Source organism: Rhinolophus sinicus, chromosome 15, assembly GCF_057876585.1.
Source record: "Rhinolophus sinicus isolate RSI-liver-muscle chromosome 15, RSI-T2T, whole genome shotgun sequence".
In the NCBI taxonomy this organism is placed as follows: domain Eukaryota; kingdom Metazoa; phylum Chordata; class Mammalia; order Chiroptera; family Rhinolophidae; genus Rhinolophus; species Rhinolophus sinicus.
In genome coordinates, this window is record NC_142515.1 from 114113435 (window position 1) to 114132438 (window position 19004).

The window sequence follows — 19004 nt, forward strand, 5'->3', positions numbered from 1 at the left end:
CATGTACTCAGCAAGTATTCATCCAACACCTGTGAGCCAAGCACTGTTGTAGGCACTAGTGGGGGACCGAAAACAGACTCTGCCCTTGAAGAGAGTCTGCTGGGATCTAACGTGAGCAAAGTGAGGGGCATCCAAGTTTCAGGGATGTTCGCCCTAGTCAAACCTATAGTAGCAGATGAATGGAAGCCCCACCCTACAAAACAACGTCACATCGTCTTCGTTCAAATGAAGCATCAAGAGGAAGGACTCTTCCTCATGTGAATGATTAAATAGATGGTTGAGTGTCAATATTTTCTCACTCTCATCCGGATCTAAATTTTCAACATACACGACAAATATGATGTGAGCATCACGAATATAGTCTCAGAAAGAAAAATAAAATCGCCCTTTAAATACAATGTCTTCCTTTACTTGACCATTAATACCGCAAACAAGAAAAATGACACCCATGTAAACTCACCACTACAAATGAACTTCAGGAAACCCAAAGGCAGGACAAAGCAGAGACCTAAGAGGCTGCCAGGAGTGGGGGGTGTGGGGTGGGGGGCATGTTTTCTCATCTGTAGAGGAAATGGGTTGGACCTTCCATTCAGCTCCTCAGCAGGAGTCAGGACACCGGGACTGTAATGCTAGTTTTCTATGTGGAAATTGAGGCTTACTGAATTCGATATTTATTAAAGTCTGAAATATTTTTCAACAAACTTCAATGTCATCACAGACACAGTCAATGTCTGTGACTTTGCCCTATGACTTCGGACCACATTCTTAACCTTCTGGACAGCAAGTTCCTCACAGGGGAACTATGAGTAAATTTGTTTCAGAGTAAATACATTCAGAACACCATCCCCAAAAAGAATGACAATACATCGAGAAACAAAAGAAACAGCTATTGTTTGTGAATAAGATGGCAATACAGTTTGGGGGCATGAAATAAGCAGCACATTGAAGCCCAAGTCCAAACTGGCATTAACACTAAAGCATCCATTCCGGGGGGGGGGGGGGGGGGGGGAGAAGAAGGATTTCCTTTAAAGGGAGAAATGTTACAGGCCTTTGCCTATGGATGATAAGCCAGGGAAGCTGAAAATGGCACTGATATTGAGCTGTTGGTACAGATAAAACCCATGTGTCCTCTGATTCATCAACAATAACATTACTTTTTAAATTCTGCTTTGGTTGAAAAGTAAACAGCCATCTTTTTTTTTTTTTTTTTTTTTTTTTTGTAATACAAGTAGAATAGTATAATCCAGATCATCTGAAAATGACTTCTGTTCCTGTGACTTTTCACAGCTTACGGGCAGTTTCTACCACTTCACGGAAAATTTCAAATGCCCTCAAGTAAGCTTTGCCAACATAACCCTTCCCCTCCCCCACACCCATGCCTTTACACAAGATAACACAGCAGATCAGGTTTGTGAAATACTACATCTAAGGCAACAATGAAAGCTCTTCTACAAAACTAAAGGCTTCAGAGAGACGGTAACTGGCAGGGCCACACAGCTTCTCAGGTGAGTGCCCTTGGGCAAGTAACTACCTATCTAAGCCCAGGTTCCTAAGTTGCGAAGTGGTATTTACCAAATAGGACTGTTGTAAGAAGTTACTACTAACTCATGTGAAAGGCTTGTGTACTTACACAAGAAGTGCTAAAAAAATAAATAAATAAAAATAAAAATAAAAACCTCTTACCTGCTACCATAACTACAACCACCACCACTATTATTATCATTACTTCTAGTAAATTTATAAATTTGTTTTAGGACATCTCAGATAATGTTTACCAATAGCTAAACATATAAGTAGATTATCAGGCTCATTAGAATAAAAATCTAATATCTGGAATTTAAGGAAAAAGGATTCTCACAGCTATTTTACATTGAAGACATTTTATATGCACCTTCATTTAAACCAATTCAACATACAAAAATAGATATTCACATACATGTAAAATAAATAGGTTGGGAGATAACCATTCACTTTAAAAGAATCATCACTGATCCCTCTTGCATAATAAGCATAGTTTATTTACATCTGAACCGGGATAGGTTACACACACACACACACACACACACAACACACATATACACACACATGATATAAGCCCACAGAGCTGAATATGTATTCATTCCATTCCATTCCATTCCATTTTATTCAGCTTTTCATCCCATTTTAACTCAGAATTTTGGTACACATTCATTAAACTGATGCCACAATCTAGCACCCTTCATTCTAAGGTGGTCCTCAGTCCTTCCAAAGGTCAAACGTTCACTGATGCACTAGCTTCCACCATGGAACCCACTGGTTCACCTTTCCATTCTGTTCTCACTGCATACGTTAAACTGAGGAAGTGCATATACTCAAAACTACATGTCCAGCTTTAACACTTTTAGAAGGAAAACTTCAACATCACAAAAGTTGAAGGTCTTTAAGAAGTCGTCTCTGTGTTCTCTGAACAAAGAAGTACTTTTCAAAACGTTTTTGTTCTATGATTGTCAGGATAAATCAGTCCTGCAGACACTCGGGTAGTCACTGCCAAAAGGCACTCGACCGTCTTACAGAACAAAAAACTGTTAACTGTGGTTAAGTGATACATCCTGTTTCTGGATGGGTGACTGCTCATCAACAAGTTCATTTGCATAGCCATACAGGCCCTTTGGAGGAGATCAATTAAGACACAGCAGTGGATTCTAAAAGATTTCAGAAGCCACATCATAAATATTTTATTTAACCATCTCAATTACCCTAGAGTATCAATGAAAATACTCCAAATACGTCACTTACCCACTTTTAAGTCCTTATTTTACATACTATCCAGCATACACAATAAAAGGGGCTAGGAAAATATTGCCAGAGACTATCACACAATTTCAGAAGAATAAAAACTTATTTAGACAACGTTTCTGGATGCTTACAGGATCTCTCAGTGGATTTCAAATTTAAAATTAAACCAGGAATATATAAAACTAGAAAGAAAGAAAAAAAAGTACTGTTCAAGAACAGTTTTCTTTGTTTAAAAGGAAAAAGAATGTAAACTTACTCAATCCACTCTGCTGGATGAATCCCACTCACAGAGACCAGCTATTCTGAACAATAGTTCTCCAAAATTAACCAGAATCACTGACAGTGTCAGAAATTTCAATTAAGCCAGTAAATCATTATGTACTTTCTAAAATATGTTCTTGGCCTATAACAAGTTAAAATGTCATAAATATTAACTATTTTAATCTACTCTTTTCCCACAATGACAAGAACGCATCACAGCCACTCCATACTTCAGTGGTGAAATACTGTAAGGCACAGACACTAACCACATCAACAACCTTGACCTTGCATCCAGGCAAGTTGCCCAGACCACAGTCTTCATTTTCACACTCTCATCTCTCCTACCCTTCTCTATTTGGGTTAAAATCAATCAACCAAGCAATGGGCAAAAATAGAAGGCATACTTATTTTGATTTGCTGTCTTCACACAGTCCTTATTTGCCACACGAAGTCCCTAGGCCCAGATCAAAACAGGTCTGGAAAAGTCACTTTCAAAAATGCAAGTTCTCGGGGGCAGCTGGATGGCTGAGTTCGTTAGAGCACGAGTTCTCAACAACAAGGTTGCTGGCTCAATTCCCGCGTGGGATGGTGGGCTGCGCCCCCTGCAACTAAAGATTGAAAACGCGACTGGAGTTGGAGCTGAGCTGCACCCTCTACAACTAGATTGAAGGACAACGACTTGGAGCTGATGGGCCCTGGAGAAACACACTGTCCCCCAATATTCCCCAATAAAATTTAAAAAAAAAAAAAAAAAAAAAAAGCTAGTTCTCTTGCATAGTGGACATCAGCTTTTTTCTCTGTTCCACACATCTCTTTGTTGTGAGCCTTGATGCTCTGTGGAAGCAATCACTTGCCGCCAGCTTCTTCACCCCACTGGCTGGCACGTGATCAGGCTGGCCAAAGCATACCATCTGCCATGTCTCCGCAATGGGTCGAGGCTGGCCAAGGGACCAGCGCTGACTGACAGGGCCCTTCGGGAGGGCAAGCACACATCCAGGTTTGCTCACAACAATCCCTGCTTATGCCTGTTGTCTTGCTGTAATTTTACTCTCCAAAGTATCCTGATTTAAACTATTCGGTCTCCCTATCTTCCAAAGCAGGGTTTCTCAACATCGGCACAATTAACACTTTGCGCTGAATCGTTCTTTGGGTAGGGGAGGCTGTCCTGAGCATCACAGGATGCTTAGCAGCAGAGTCAGCCTCTACCCACTGCACACCAGGAGCTCCTCCCAGTTACGACAACCAAACATGTCTCCAGGGGGGCAAAAATCATCCATTTGAGAATGACTGCTCTAAGGAAAAGGAATCACTCTTCTCGGAATTCTCAGAAGACATAAACTTAACCTAATACCATCATGGAAAAAGTGCCAACGTGAGGGTTGAACCAACTGGGGGAAATGCTAGAGATGCAGAAAGAAACCTAATGACACTGTGTGAACCCCTGGGTTCGGGTATATGGAAAGCAAGCCCCCTCCTTGGACTTCACTTGCAGGAGCTAAAACTTCCCTTTTTTGCTTCAACTGGTTTGGGTTGGGTTTCTCTTACTTGCAACTGAAGGAAATGAATGAGGATATATAGTATGTTTTCTGTCAAAATTTGACCTATCAAGAAAGAAAAGGGGGGTTCATGTTCATTCTAAATGCTATGTGACGCTTTCCACAAAAATAGGCCACCGACTCTAGCTCCAAGGACACAAGCAAGGACTGCTCCACAAAGTTCCAGCATCCCTCCCTTTGTTTGAAGAACCTGAATGTCTACACTTCAGCTCCTGGAAGGCATCCTGTGCCTCCGGGCAGGACATCCAGACAGGAAGAGAGGAAAGGGGCTGTCTGCACACCACCGCACTTGCAGAGAGAGGTAGTCATCTTTCCTAAGCATTGGTTTCTTCTAGGAATTGTTTCTTAAACTAGTTAAAACCTAAGCAGTTAGCTAAAGGGGAAGAAAAGATATTTCTAAATCATAAATAATTACTACATTTTTAACTCTCCTCGGTTCTATTCTTCCTCTTCTCTCAAACAAAAAGGCAGAAATTGGAAGTCCTAGAATCTCTCCAGATGCTGTCAGAAGCATTTTCTTCTCTGTAGACACCCAATAGAACCAGCAAAATTCCACTGAGATAGAACAGAAAAATCAGCAGTGTTTCCCAGTGCAAAAGAAAACAGGGTTTAAATTTAACACTTTACACAAAAAAGCAAAAACAAGAAAAAAAAAAAAAAAAAAAAACAAGATTAAGGAATATTTGAATGGAGTATTCAATTTTAAGTGCCAGCAGAATGAAGTCTGAAATAGAGGCATTTCTTGGTGTTTTAAGGGCTCTTTATCCAGGCACTTCTATTTTTTCTCGCCTTCCCCTCATTACCTTATTAACATAGTATTGCATCTATATTCCAGCCATCCAATTCAAACTATGAGACAACTGTTACAAGTCACATATTATTTGTTAACCAGAATAAGAATGGGTGGGCCAAGAAATCAAAACAATTACGGAAAACGATCTTGTCACTAAAATGCATCAGTTACTAACTTAATGTCCTGAAACCAATCTCCAAATTTTCCTGGGTATGCACCCATCATTTCCATCCCTTCTGTTATTTAAATAGATGAAGGATGTTTCCCCCTCCCCCGGAACCTGAATCTCATCGTCTATATTCTGAACCATACAGCACTCTGGAATATTCTGAATTGTCATTCTCCTCCTCTACGTCGGATACTTTCAGCTTGCTCGAATGTCACCCATTACGCCACGACTTGGGGGAGCTATCTGTCCCACAGGCTCATGTCTTTCCCTTGCACTCTCTTCTGAACCCTGTGCCATCGGGCTCCCATCCCTGCTGTGCCACACACTGCTCTCCCAGCTATTAGTAAGGACAATTTCTTGCTAGAGCAATTTCAGCTGGACTTACCATACTTGACTCCTCTGCATCATGGCCTTGTCTAGTCCCTCCTACTTTCTGAAACATTCTCAGCTTGGGCGACCCTCTCCCGGTTTTCCATCTCTCCCTGTCAACAACTACTGCTCTCAAATCTCCTTTCATGGCTCTTCTTCTACCCACTCCTTAAAAGTCGGTTTTCCTCAGGATTTGCCCTGAATCCCCTGCCTTCTCCCTCCGTGTTCTCTCTGGACAGGTGTGCTATCCAGTTGCAGGTATCATTTCCTATCATAGGCTGTGTCCCCAGAATTTTCTCATTTCTCAAACTCTATTCCCTGTTCCTGAAATGCATACTCACAAAAAACTACTGAACATGCCGGTTGTCTATCTCAGAAGCATCTCAGCCTTAACATAATCAAAACCAAAAACGTATCCTCTCCCACAAAACCTGTTCCACGGGCTGCACTACCTCGGTCAACAGCACTCAACTGTCCAAGCCGGGAACTGAGGAATTATCTTGGATCCCTCTTCCCTCTGCCACCACAGCCCATCACCCACCAACGCCAGCAGCCTCCAAATCCTGACTTGAGAAGCTGCCTCTCCTGCCACCAAAGTCTGGCCTAGGTGACTGACCGCCAAGCCTGCGTTCTTCAAATCCATCCTCACAGCCGCCAGCCTGACAAACCTTTCTGAAATGCAATTCAGATGATGCCAATCCCCTGCTCAGAATGTTTCAGCCGCGTCCTGCTGTCCTCAGAATGAAGTCTGAAGTCCTTAACCTGTTTTCCCGGCCCTTCCCAAGCCCTGTGGAGACCTGTTCTTCCCGCTCTGCACGAGCTCCCGGGCCCACTGCCCGGCCCACGTGCGCTGTTGTCCCAGCTGAAGCACCAGCTCCCTGTGGCATCCAGGTAGCACCTCACTGTACTTGGAGAAGTCTTCCTCCCGGCCCTCAGTGGGGCCTGTTCCTACTTTCCTCTCGGTCTCAGCTTAGAAGTTACGACTCCGTGAAGTCTTCTTTCACCTCCTGTCAGTCCTGTTAACTACCAAACATCCACGCTGACTCAACAATGTGAAAGGCATTGCTTGTTTAATTACTCTTCTGTCTCCCCCACTGGAACTTGAACTTCTGCACAGATACACAGGGTCTCTTTTCACTGTTAAGACTCTAGCTACCAGACCGAAATAGGTGGAGTTATTATAGCAATGACTGTGAACAGGTTTTTAAATTTTCTTCTCCACTCAGCGAACACATATACATACATACAGTTCACTGTGGTTCAGAGTTTTCCAAATGTGGTTCAGACAGTTTTCCAAATATGTTTTACAAATAATTAGCTAATTGAGTCCTAGCAACATTTAGGGAGATCAAATTAGTATCCACATTTTGCAAAAGAGGAAATCAAGGCACAGAGAAGTTAAGCAAGCTGCCCAAGGTCACACTGTAAGTAAATCTGTGACTTCAAAGACCATGATCTTTAATGTTTGCTGCGCTGCCTTTGACCCGCATCTTACAAAAGAAAAACAAAACTATCCATCAGAATGACAGAGGTACTCTCTGCCGGATTCTCAAAAGTAATGACTTGTCAGTGACCCTCCACTCCCTTGTACTTTTTTGGTTTTGTCCCCAAAACTTTCAAGTAATATGCTGCATTTCAACTCACTGTGAGATGGTTTCTCCTGTGTAATAAGTTAGAGGCCTATATCCAACCCTTCAAACTGTCGTTAGCTTGAAAGAAAGAACATGTGTCCACAGACTAGTTCTCCTGCCCCTGTTGGTAAAGCCACCGCTGTGCTCAAGTTCCACCAAAGGAAGTCAGGACAGCGCACTTTTAATAATAACTAATAATAATGAGAGGGAACAGCATCAGGCCGCCTCCTCCCAAGGACCAGGCAGAGTTCTAAGATCTTTGAATACGTCACATGAGGAATAAATAATCCCACCTCATGAGGTATCTCACTCTCTCCATTTTACTAATTAAAAACAAAACCAGAAAGTCGGGCACTGAGGGTTTAAGTAACTTGCCCAAGGTCACGCTGCTCATATGCAGTGGAGCCAGCTTTATAGTGAGCGATAAAAGCACGGTTTTGCCTTTTTGAGAGAGCGTGAAACCGCCTGTATTCAGATCTGCGGTGACACTCCTCTGGCCAAATCGATTTCCTCCAGCCACACGCCTCCCCGGGACTCGCTCCGGGTGGCGACGGAAGACTCATACTGGCACCCACGGGCAGACAGTCCCCGTGGGTGAACTAGTCAACAAGGAAGGAGCAATCACACTCACCGTTGAAATATTAAGTGGCACAGGATTAACATCTTCCTCAGGAAGCACAGGGAGGAAATTCTAGTTCAACCAGGGAGGCAGGCCTCGTCGTGGCAGCAATACACGTGTAATTCCAGTCAATCTCAGGACTTAGAGAGATGGCTGCCCTTGGAGTGTGAAGTGTCAGGGATGGGTGTGTGCGTGGGTGTGGGTGTGGGGGTGTGTGTGTGTGTGTGTGTGTGTGTGTCTGTTTAAAGAGACAGATGTCAAGACTTTCTTATGACAAAAGCATCTCCTTGGCCAGTCTATAAATTGTGCTCCTGTATCAGGATAATTAAGTAAAGCAAGCTGTGGTTCCTGTTTGCTTGGAGGCCTATTATAAAGTATCAACCAATCCCTGCCTAAAAATCACGTTCATCTGACCTAACTAGACTGACAATTCCCAGAGGGCTTACTGTGTGCTGTGTTTACGAATCCAGACATCGTTTTGTTCCCTGCCTACTCATACTGGCAGTCTGGTTTCAATACAGTCAAAAGGTTTTTACAGATTATTTTTGTTTGAGTCAGACCAGTTATTTCTTACAATCCAGAAATTTAAAGTGGCTTGCCCTAATGATCCACACTAAGTTGATCACATAAAAATGTCAAAATTAAGTTTTATTACATGTCTTCAAAATCCATGGATTCATTATTTAAAGATTGTTCGCAAAGCTAGTGTTTTAAAGTTCATAAAATTAATTGTAATAAGGCTTGCATACTGAATAAACTAACTATATTGCAATCAAAAAATTAACGGGATAAAATACATCACAGAACATCTTATGTTATTTACATAACTTCAACTGACAAGTCTTTTACATGCCACCTATAGAAAAAAGAGGTTGAACTAAGTGAAACAGAGCTACACATATTCACATGGATAAATCTCACAAATAAGATGTTGAGGGAAAAAAGAAGTTGCAGAACACATAATATGAAACCCTTATATAAAGTCTAAAAACATGCAAAACATACCATTTATTAGGAATGCATACAGATGAATTAAAATGTGTGAAAACCACACACACCACAGTGGAGATAGCTGCTACCTCGTGGGGAGAGGGGCTGGATGCTACTGGGGAAAGGCCGACAGAAAGCTTTCATTTCTTAAACTGAGAGGCAACACAGATATGTTTATTATGAAATCCTTTATGTCTTTTTTCTATTTCCAAAATATCTCATAAACTTTTAAAGGAAAAAAAAAAGCGTAATACTAAAATAAGGGAACAAAATTAAAATTTACTCTACAAGAATGGGATGAGGAATGGGGAAGAAAGGAGGACCTAACAGAAGGGGAGAGGTGGACATAGCCTGCGGGGAAGGAAATACTTTGAGTGGAGATTTGTATCTAGTAAGTAGTCCAAAATCAATACAATCTCTGCTGTCTATACTTATTATACAAATTAGCAATCAGTTTTGTTTACAATAATCATGCCAGGGCACCTTAAACTTCATAATATTTTAAATCATGGTCATTGTGCTAAGCTAATAAGAATAGTCTCCTAACTAGATCATGAAATGTACACATATTCCAGATAACCAAGATTTATAATAACTTCCCCTAACAGAAAACCGCAGTTACACCCCCTTTGTGGAGACAGCTTATTATTGTGGTTAAGAGTTTGGGAGTGAGACAAATGTGGGTTCACATTCCAGCGCCACCACTGACAAATTGATCTGGACCAGCTAGTACCCTCTCCAAATACAGTATACTAATCTGAAAAGGGGGAAATACTAACCTAACTCATTGAGTACGTCCTCATGTAAAATAACATAATGCCTGCCCTGAATTTAGCAAAGTAAAGCAAATAGTAAATGCTTAATAAAAGTTGGCTACTATTATTATAATTATTTAAATTATATACTGCTTAAATAACACAAAACAGTTTTCAAATATCGTTTGTAATCGCCCACTTGTCTCTGGAATGAAATGTCCTTAAAAGTAACGTAGTAAAACATCAAGACACCCTTAATCAGAAATGTAATCTAGCAATTTCTAAACACTCATCTACAAATCCTGAAATAAAGCCCAGTTTTCTTCAAACAAGGTGGAGAAAGTCAAAGGCAATGCAAGACAACACGGAAACCTGTAAGTGAATGTTTTCATAGCCATGTTTCCAACAGCAAACTTTTAAAAAGCAACAAAAGACATCAGACGTTAACTGTGGCGAAATGTAACCACTTTTCCTATTCACTGCCACATACAGTCAGCAATCACTTAAAGCATGATTTGTAGTAACTTGTAGACGACACAATAATTGTATTACACAATAATTGTATTACATTTTTCGTAATTCTTGCCTCTCTCAGATGCAAACAAACCAAAATCACAAGGTGATAAATATCCAGCTACTGGAGTCACAGGTTTCAAAACAGCTTCTTTAGGAATTTGTCCTGGGGACTTTCAGGATTCTTTTGTAGAGGATAGGATTACCTAACAGCTCTTAGGGACATCTACCCCTTTTAGAGATGTCTCTGCTGCCTTCTCTTCCTCATTGCGAACTCCCCAGAGCAAACACAAGCACTGTCCATTAAGTTGTTAGGGTTTTCTGCATGGTAAACACTAAAGTTAATATCCTTCAAAAGCGTCACTGTAATTTGTCAGCATCTGAAAGCTCCAGTCATTGATGGTGTCCCCTCAGTACCCTGAACAGAGCTATCTTGGTCACCTCCACTCCCTTATCATGCCCTGGATGAGACGCCTGCTGCTGACAGCTTGTGAGACAGACAGCAGCCTTGGTGACAGCTCGTATTTCATCTTCAAATCTTTGTGAATCAGAGCTAATTCTGGAAAATATTTTCCCAAGATGCCATTTAGCTTTGATTCATCAACTTCCTTCAAGATTTCCTAGCCTTCTGAACTGTAGTTGAGACCTTGGAAGTCTTTACAGAGTTTGCCAAATTTGTCTGTCTGCTTTGTCACTAGTAATGATGATTTGGCCCAATCATACTGTTGGTATCTAAAAGGTTAGATACCAGTTTCTGGGCCAAAGCAGCTGTTTTTCAGGCAAGAAAGGGGCCTTGATATTAAAACATCCCTGCGATTCAGATAATGGCTAACATTTGAATGCTTATTTTAAACCCTTTACATGTACTAACTCATTTAATCCAACTAGTAACCCTATATGGTAGATATTATAGTCTCTGGTTACAGATGACAACATCAATACAGAAAAGCTAAGCGACTTGAGCACAGCCCCCCTGTGAGCAAGGAGCTGGGCTGGGCCGTGGACCCAAACACACCAGTACCTGCACCTGCCTCAGCCTGCGATCTTCATCATCTGTACTGTACTCTCATCAACTGTTTTAAAAATTAAACACAAAAATACTCCCTTCTCTTCCAAAAGTCAACAATGCTCCCTAGTCCCCCCAAAAGACTAAGCATACAGGAGGTGTTCAAAGGAACCCAGCAGATGGCAGGGCAAGCCAAAGCCAATGTGTCAGGAAGACACTGGAAAGCATCAGACAACTGACCAGCAAAACATTCTAAACAAACGTGCCTCTGGGGCCGGTGGGCTCGAGACAGGAACTACTCTAATGGAGTCAGGGACCCCGTGCAGTGTGTAAAGCTTTGAAAGCCTGAGTGGGGCCACATCCTAGTCAAGTCTGATAGTAATTATTTTTACAGCAAGTCTACATTCACATTATAGCCCATCCCCAGGTAGGAAAACCCCGAGCCAGAGTTTCAGGATGGTCCCAGGTGAAGCCCTGGTGTGTGTGTGTGGTGGGGGAGGGGAAGGCGGGGGCGGGGGGGTGTCCTTGTAATTTCTTTGGGTCAAAGAATATATATGAGTATTCTTTTCCATCCAGGCAAATATTACATTTGTAATGTATTAACTTTTTAAAATAGCATTTTATTTCTATACCTCTCCAAATCCACTTAACAGGAGAATCAGCACGAAATTTCCAATTATACCTCTCTGTCAAAAATAGGGTACCAAGTAACAGAAAACCCCACTGAAACTGGCTTACATCATTTATCAAGATATGCAGAGGTGGGCTTCAGGCAAAGAACAATTCGTGGCCCCCACAATGGCATTAAAACCCAGACTCAGTTATCTCTCTGCTCCACAGTCCTTGCTTTGGCTCAGCTCACGATACCAAGATGGTGGCAGCAGATCTAGGCCCCACAGCTGGACACCACAGAAGAGGAGTCAAGAACTCGTTTTATGAGACTCCTCACACGACAGGAAATCTTTTCTGCAATCTCCAGCAGGCTTCCGATCATGTCTCACTGGCCAAATCTCAGCTGTCTCCTCCTTCTTAAATTAGTTACCAACCCAGAAAATAGGTTTACCACAAATAAGTTAGAGTTCAGTGATTCTCAGCCCTGACTGCACAGTCTTCTTTTCCCCTCCAGCTTCCCACGTGATTCTGAAGGTCAGCTAGGAATGAGAACCACCGAGACTAATCACATTTACCCCTAACCTGAGTCACTTGGGAAAGGGTGTAGACCCCTGAACAAAATTTGGATTGTCAGAAAAAAAGAATGTTGGCTGGACAAACAATAGAACCCACACAACCACTTTACATCTGTGTTTTCCAAACACTTTCACACCATTTTGTTCATTCCTCAAGGCTTCCTACAGCAGTCCCATTTTACAAATAAGGAAAGTGAGGCTGGTGTTTCCAAAGTGAAATTATTTTAAGTCTTGCAAATCTCCCTATGTTTCAGTACAATAGCAACTTGAAAACACTTCTCCAAGAAGAATTACCACATGAACCATATCTCTGAAACAGTAAACACAAAGCAAAAGGGAACTTTTATGTTCTGTTGAGGAAAACAAAGTAAAAATCACTGAAATAACAAAGCCTAAAAGAAGTACTATGGCCAAGAGTTGGGAGACTTGAATTCTAGTCCTGGCTTGTCACTTATATCCTTTTCCGTATCTGGGATAAGAGCAGTCTCACTTATGAGGGCCCCTCCAGCTGTTTTCTCTTTCCCTGCCTCCTCCCTCCCCACCCTCCATCCTCTGTCTGACTCTCTCACACATCCACACAGCTAGACAATCTAAGTTTACTAAACAACATTTTATATAGCTATGTAAATGCTGAAGAACTGTGAAGACTATTTTTTAAAAATGTGTATTTCCCTCTAGTATACACTATATTCTCTCAAGAATACCTAATGCAAAATTTATGAGAAAAGCATATATGACTTATTGTTGTTTCTGACAAATACACTACACATTTCTACAAAACCATAAGCATCTGACACAACACGGACATCATACGAAAGGCTTACAGAAGTTTAAACTGTATTGAAAGAGGACACTGGTTATTCTAAGAAAGGAAAGGAGAAAAAAGGACTAAAAAGCCATTTAAACAAAGACTCCCTGAACTGAGTGAATAATCGCCCCATCTACCACGTAAGTCAAGGATCCCAGACTGTTCTCTCTGGAACTCATCCGTACCCCACCGCCACCTCCACCCCACACACAGATGGCGAATACTATCTCTCAACTAGCTCGTTCCCATTGTGCGGGACTTCTGCCGAAAGGCCTTCAGTGATTCTCCGCAGGATAACATCCACATTCCCAACCTCGCTTTTATGGTCCCCCATAACCTGTAACTGACCTTCCTGTTCATCCCATTCTATGCCCCAAAATGAAATCTGCATTCCAGCCAAATTGGTCCTCATTGTGGTGTTCTAGTTTCTTCTCAGCTGTTTCCAATCTGACAAGGTTCTACTCTGTATTTTAAAACACCAATGGGTTCCCAAACTTCCAGCAAAGCTTCTCCACCCTAACCTACAACGAACTCTTATTCCTGGCAGTTAGAATACTCACTTGTTGCTGAACTAGTATTTTTAGCACGTGTGTCTGGGTATCCTCTGTTTCTCCGAGAACTTAGCACCACGCAGAGAGGACATGTTCCCTAGATAGAACCTTATTCAACTCGAGGACAATAAACTCAAGGACAAGGGCCTCTACCTTATTACCTCCTTTTGATCTCAATCCCAATATTTACAAATTGTAGGTGTTAAGTATTTTCCGATTGCTACATTACTGAACTCAGCAGTAACCCTCCAGGTCTTAGAGAACTGACTCCAACTTCTCTAAATATTTATGGAATAGTCAAAGTGTAAAGTCATCAAAATTACATAAATCCAACAAGTATTTAGCATATGCAGGAGGCATCTTACAGAGCAATCAAAAATAGAAATCACTTAAATACCCAATTCTGAAAGTGCACAAAATGCCATGTTTGCAAAACCATGCAAAACACATGAAAATAGAAGCAGTCTGTCCTCCCAGATGGATCGTCATTCTTGCTTGCTGCAGCCCCTCCCTCCACCTCATGTCCTTCCTGGACTTGATTCCCAGATGTTACAGAATGGCTCAACTGGTTAGGCAAACGACTGACCTAACTGCCATTTCAAACAACCTAATCAAGCAATCTCCAAACTCTAATGCCCCTTAGAAGTAGGACAAGAGAAACTGGACACAAAAGAATTAAGTGACCTGCCCAACTGTCATGTAGCCAGGCCTTCACAGTGAAGGCGAATTAACTCAGACGTCCTAACTGAAGTCCAGGGTTCGCAATCTTTGATAGGAACTAGAAGTCAACTTTACGGAGCAACCGGGGCAAAGGCAATGTCTTCCTCACTCACTCTAAAGCTGTGTTATTGTCTTCTGGCAAAGAATTTAAGTTAATTAAACATGATGAGAAAAAAGACACTTTCTGGTTGTTCTCTGAAGCATGACTATAAGTTAATGCTTATCGTAAAGTACAAGAATCAAAAGGAATCAGATACTAATTTACAAATTCAAGAAAGTCTCCATTCTGGGGAGGAAGGCTGACAGCTGGCTCTCCAGATGCATTAGCTGCTCCTGGAACACCAAGCTTGTGTCCTGTTTGGCAAAAAAAAAAAAAAAGAAAAAAAGAAAAAAAAACACACAAACTAATATGCAGTCACATAAATAGTTTTCTACCAGTGGTCAAACTGGCTTTGCCATCTGCCGCTCTCCTCAGCTCCCTAGTTCAAGAGAGAGCTGCTGTAGCCAGTAAGAGAGGGTGCACTTCCCCAGCCAGTGACTCTGGTTGATACCAAGCTACAGAAGGAAAGGGCCCTTTTCTTCATGATCACTGCACACACACACACACACACACACACACACACACACACACACACCAGGCCCTTCTCCTCCTTCCTACACTTGCTCCTACATATTTACAGCTCTTCCCTACTTCCCTCCTAACACATACCTAACGCCAAGACACTGGAGAGCCATCAACCAAATAAGCCCACTGGTCACGTGTCCCAAACAATAATTGCCAATCCTCATTTTGCAACACCAAAGAGGTCACAGAGCCAAAAGGAACTTTGGCCATCATCCAAAGAAGCTGAGTGACTTGCTTCCCAAATTACAAGGATGGCTCACTAAGTTCTCGTTAAAACTTATTTCAACTCATTCATTAAGTGAATATTTACTGTTCCAGGCATTGTGCTGGGTACTTGAGACAGTTTTTTCAATATGTTTAATCTTCCTTAATACAAAGTGGGGCGGGGGGGTGGGGTGTGGGGGGCGGGGGGGGGTGTGGGGGGGTTTCCCAGAGGTGCTGTCCACAAACAAGCACACAAGGGACAAACGCACAAAGCTGGGCGTTACTGAACTGGGAAACTAGGGAAAACAAAGACCCTACAACAAGAGGCTCGAGAAGCTGGATACTCCTCCAGCCCGTGTGCTGGCTGCATGGGCAGGTCTCTTTAAGAGGGAGCAGGGAGCCCTCAGAGGACGCGCATCCTCAGAAAGGACTAGGGGTTACAGGTGTGGTCAGTCTGTCCAGCTTCTCACTGGAGCTAATGCCTCCCTATTAACAAAAGCATCACCAATTCAGTGGTCCAGCAGAAAGTTCAGCCCACCTCCCTCTTAGATTCTTCTAAGACACACACACACACACACACACACACACACACACACACACACACACACACACACACACTTCTCCTGCAGGCCAATCCACTTCCGAGTTTTTCAAAAGATAAAGAACCGGGAGGAAGGCATCCAGCGGGGCCGGGTAGAATTCCCTATTAGCTGGCAGCGTTCCATTGGGTCAGAGAGCAGGTAGTCTGCTCACCCTTAGAAGCCCCGTCTTCGACCCCCCTCCTCAGCGCAGGAGGGAAGGAATGTGCGGAAGGTAGCACAATGCCAGGTGGACTTTCTGGTTTAGCACAATGAAGAACCCGGGACAACACTGTCCCCGGAAGATCAGAAATTGACACGCAAAGGGTGCAATTCAACACCCAGCAGGTTTTCAAAGAATTCCCAAAAAGTTCTTTTGGGAGGTCACAAGGCGTCTCAAACATAGTAAAACTGATGTTTCTGTCTGGTGTGAGCCTCTGAGCACCTTTAGGGTGCAATGAAAGTGCCCTCGCGGTCCGGCGGGGGACGCACCGAGGGGGGCCCGGCTGGGCTGCCGGGTTCGCGGGCGGTGCTCCCACGCGAGGCTCCTGGCTCTGACGGCAGACGTGTAGGGGCGGGAAAGGAGACTCACGATCGCCTTCCTGGGAGCCGAGGAGGAATAACCCCAGGACTTCCCGGTCCCGAATGAACCTCCTGCTCCTCTGGCTGCTGGCCCCGGGCACGGGATAGTCCGTCTCCCTCGGGGGGAGGCTCCTCCTGGCCCGGCCGCACCGCAGCACGCCCGCGCCCAGGTCCCCGCTTACTTTTGGTCGCCGCGATGAGGTTCTTCCCGTCCTTGATGAGCTCTTTGATGAACTTGTTGGTCCTCTCGAGCTCCGCTTCGTGGGCGCGGATCCTCTCCCTGAACCACGGGCTGTCGAGGTAGCAGTCGCTGAACTCCAGGGGCTGCAACCCCATGACTGCAGCGGTCCGCGCGCACAGCCAGCCACCCGCCCGCGGCGCGCTCGGGTCGGAGCCAGGCTCCGGGGCCGCGGCCAGGTGCGGGGCGCCACGGACAGGAAGTCCCGGAGAAGCTAGCAGCCTGGGGCGCACGGCGAGCGCGGCGCGGACATGTCCCTCCGAGCTGATTCTGGCCGCACCGAGGACCCGGCGCCCTGCTCCCGGCAGCCCTGCCGAAGCTCGGGTGCCCGCGGCCCCGCCCCGCCAGTCCCCCCCGCCGCAGACCCTCCCGGAGGCTCCAGGCCGCCCCGCCCAGGGCACCTCCCAGACCCGCCCCGCGCTCGGCCGCTCGCCCCCTTCTTTTTCCTCCGCCTTCCTTCTTCCTCCCTTCTCCTCCCTCCCTTCCCTTCCTTTCTCCGGACGCCTCTTCCTTCTCTTCCCCGCGCGCAGTTGCCCCTCCTCTTCCTTCGGAGGCTCTCTCGCTCTAGAATTTCGTCCCGGGGCGCCTGTCCCTCCCCTTCGGCTCCCCTCTTCGGGGTGACTCACTGTCGGCTCTCTGAGGCAGAGAACCCGGCAGGGACGAGGAAGGACGTCTTAATAGCAGTCTCCAATTCCCGCAGCCAGGAGACATAACTCAAGAGGTCTGGCAGGCTAGGGGAAATGATTGACTCATCTCAATTTATAATGACTGGGACGGACCCTCAGCTGTTAATGGACCCGCACGCAGGGCTCTCTTATTCACGTTTCCCACTTAAAGAAAAACGTGTGTTAAATTTCCGCTTTAGAGTGAAAGCCTTACAAAGGCAGGGAGAGTTTTCAGAGGTGCCAGGCAGCACCTATGATATTCTTCTGCATCCACACTTAAAGACTTGGTCGGAGGGAGAGGGTGACTAAACCACCGAAGAGTTGTTTCTGTTGTATTCAGCAGATTTCATTTGCTTGGGTAGGTAAAGACGATCATTATTGTTCTAAAAATAACCACCAGAAAACAAATGCCAGGTTTTGCGTGGTTTTCACGAGGTGGGGGTGATGATCAAATGAGAATTGGTCAGTACACCTGGAAAAGTAAACTATTCCGTGTATTCTGAAACAGAACTCAAATGTGTCCCTAAAAAAAGTTAAGCCTTTTTAAATTATTGAAATGTATACCTAAAAGTATTAATTGTAACTATTCATAATGGCAACTAACAATTTATTATGCAATTATTATGTGCCAGGCACACACTAGAAACTAAACATATTTTTTACAAGCTTACAACATGTCACATATATGTTTACTAATGATGCTAATATCACCAAGAAACTTCAAAGTGATTCTTTAACATTCAGACTCAGAGCTGGGTAATTAAGAATCTGTTTGGAAAGCATGTTGCAAGAGTGTAACTCTCAGGACCAAGTTAAATAAGCCTCCCACTCAATAAGCTCTTTTGTTACAAAACAGCAGGTGAGTGCCTAACCCAAAGATAAACAGATAAACATTGTAACTTTAACATCCATCCTGCAGAGAGCTCAAAATGTTTTACAAACAACTTTTAGGCCTTGAAAAAACTTCAGTCCCTACTAAAATCAGCAGGGGCTGGAGTCTACAGAGAAGAAAATAAAAGGCAAATAAAGGGGGTAAAGACACTTAAGCACAGAAAGGATATAAACAAAACAGTGAGGGCCTGGCAAAACAGCCAAACACTGACGGGCACTCAATCCTCTAGGCAAAAACCTAAACCTCTCCTCATAAGGTGGGGCTGCTGACACTTCCTTAAAGTGTTAGACTAACAGGGTTAACATGTAATCCAGCAACCCCACTCCCTAGGTAGAGACCCAAAAGATATGAAAACATGTCCACACAAACACTTGTTCGTAGTAGCTCTGTTATAATAGCCAAAAGGTGGAATCAACCCAAATGTCATTTGCTGATAAACAGATGAACAAAATGTATATATCCATACAATAGAATATTAATCTATTAAAAGGAATGACATACTTACTGATGCACGTTA

The 19004-nt window shown here is 43.6% G+C and overlaps 1 protein-coding gene across 3 annotated transcripts in view; it reads right to left on the reverse strand.

The window, feature by feature from the left end:
• The window catches only part of ARHGAP10 (Rho GTPase activating protein 10), a 244328-nt gene extending 227034 nt beyond the window's left edge, over nucleotides 1-17294 (reverse strand). For 2 of the 3 annotated variants that reach the window (XM_074338458.2, XM_019730730.3), the window contains exon 1: nucleotides 16875-17293. In XM_074338458.2, coding sequence (XP_074194559.1) covers nucleotides 16875-17028 — 154 coding nt within the window. In that variant the 5' untranslated portion in view covers nucleotides 17029-17293. Of the gene's footprint in view, nucleotides 1-16874 lie in introns of all 3 variants that reach the window. The other variant, XM_074338459.2, reaches the window with a different exon arrangement.
• Nucleotides 17295-19004: the final 1710 nt, after the last annotated feature.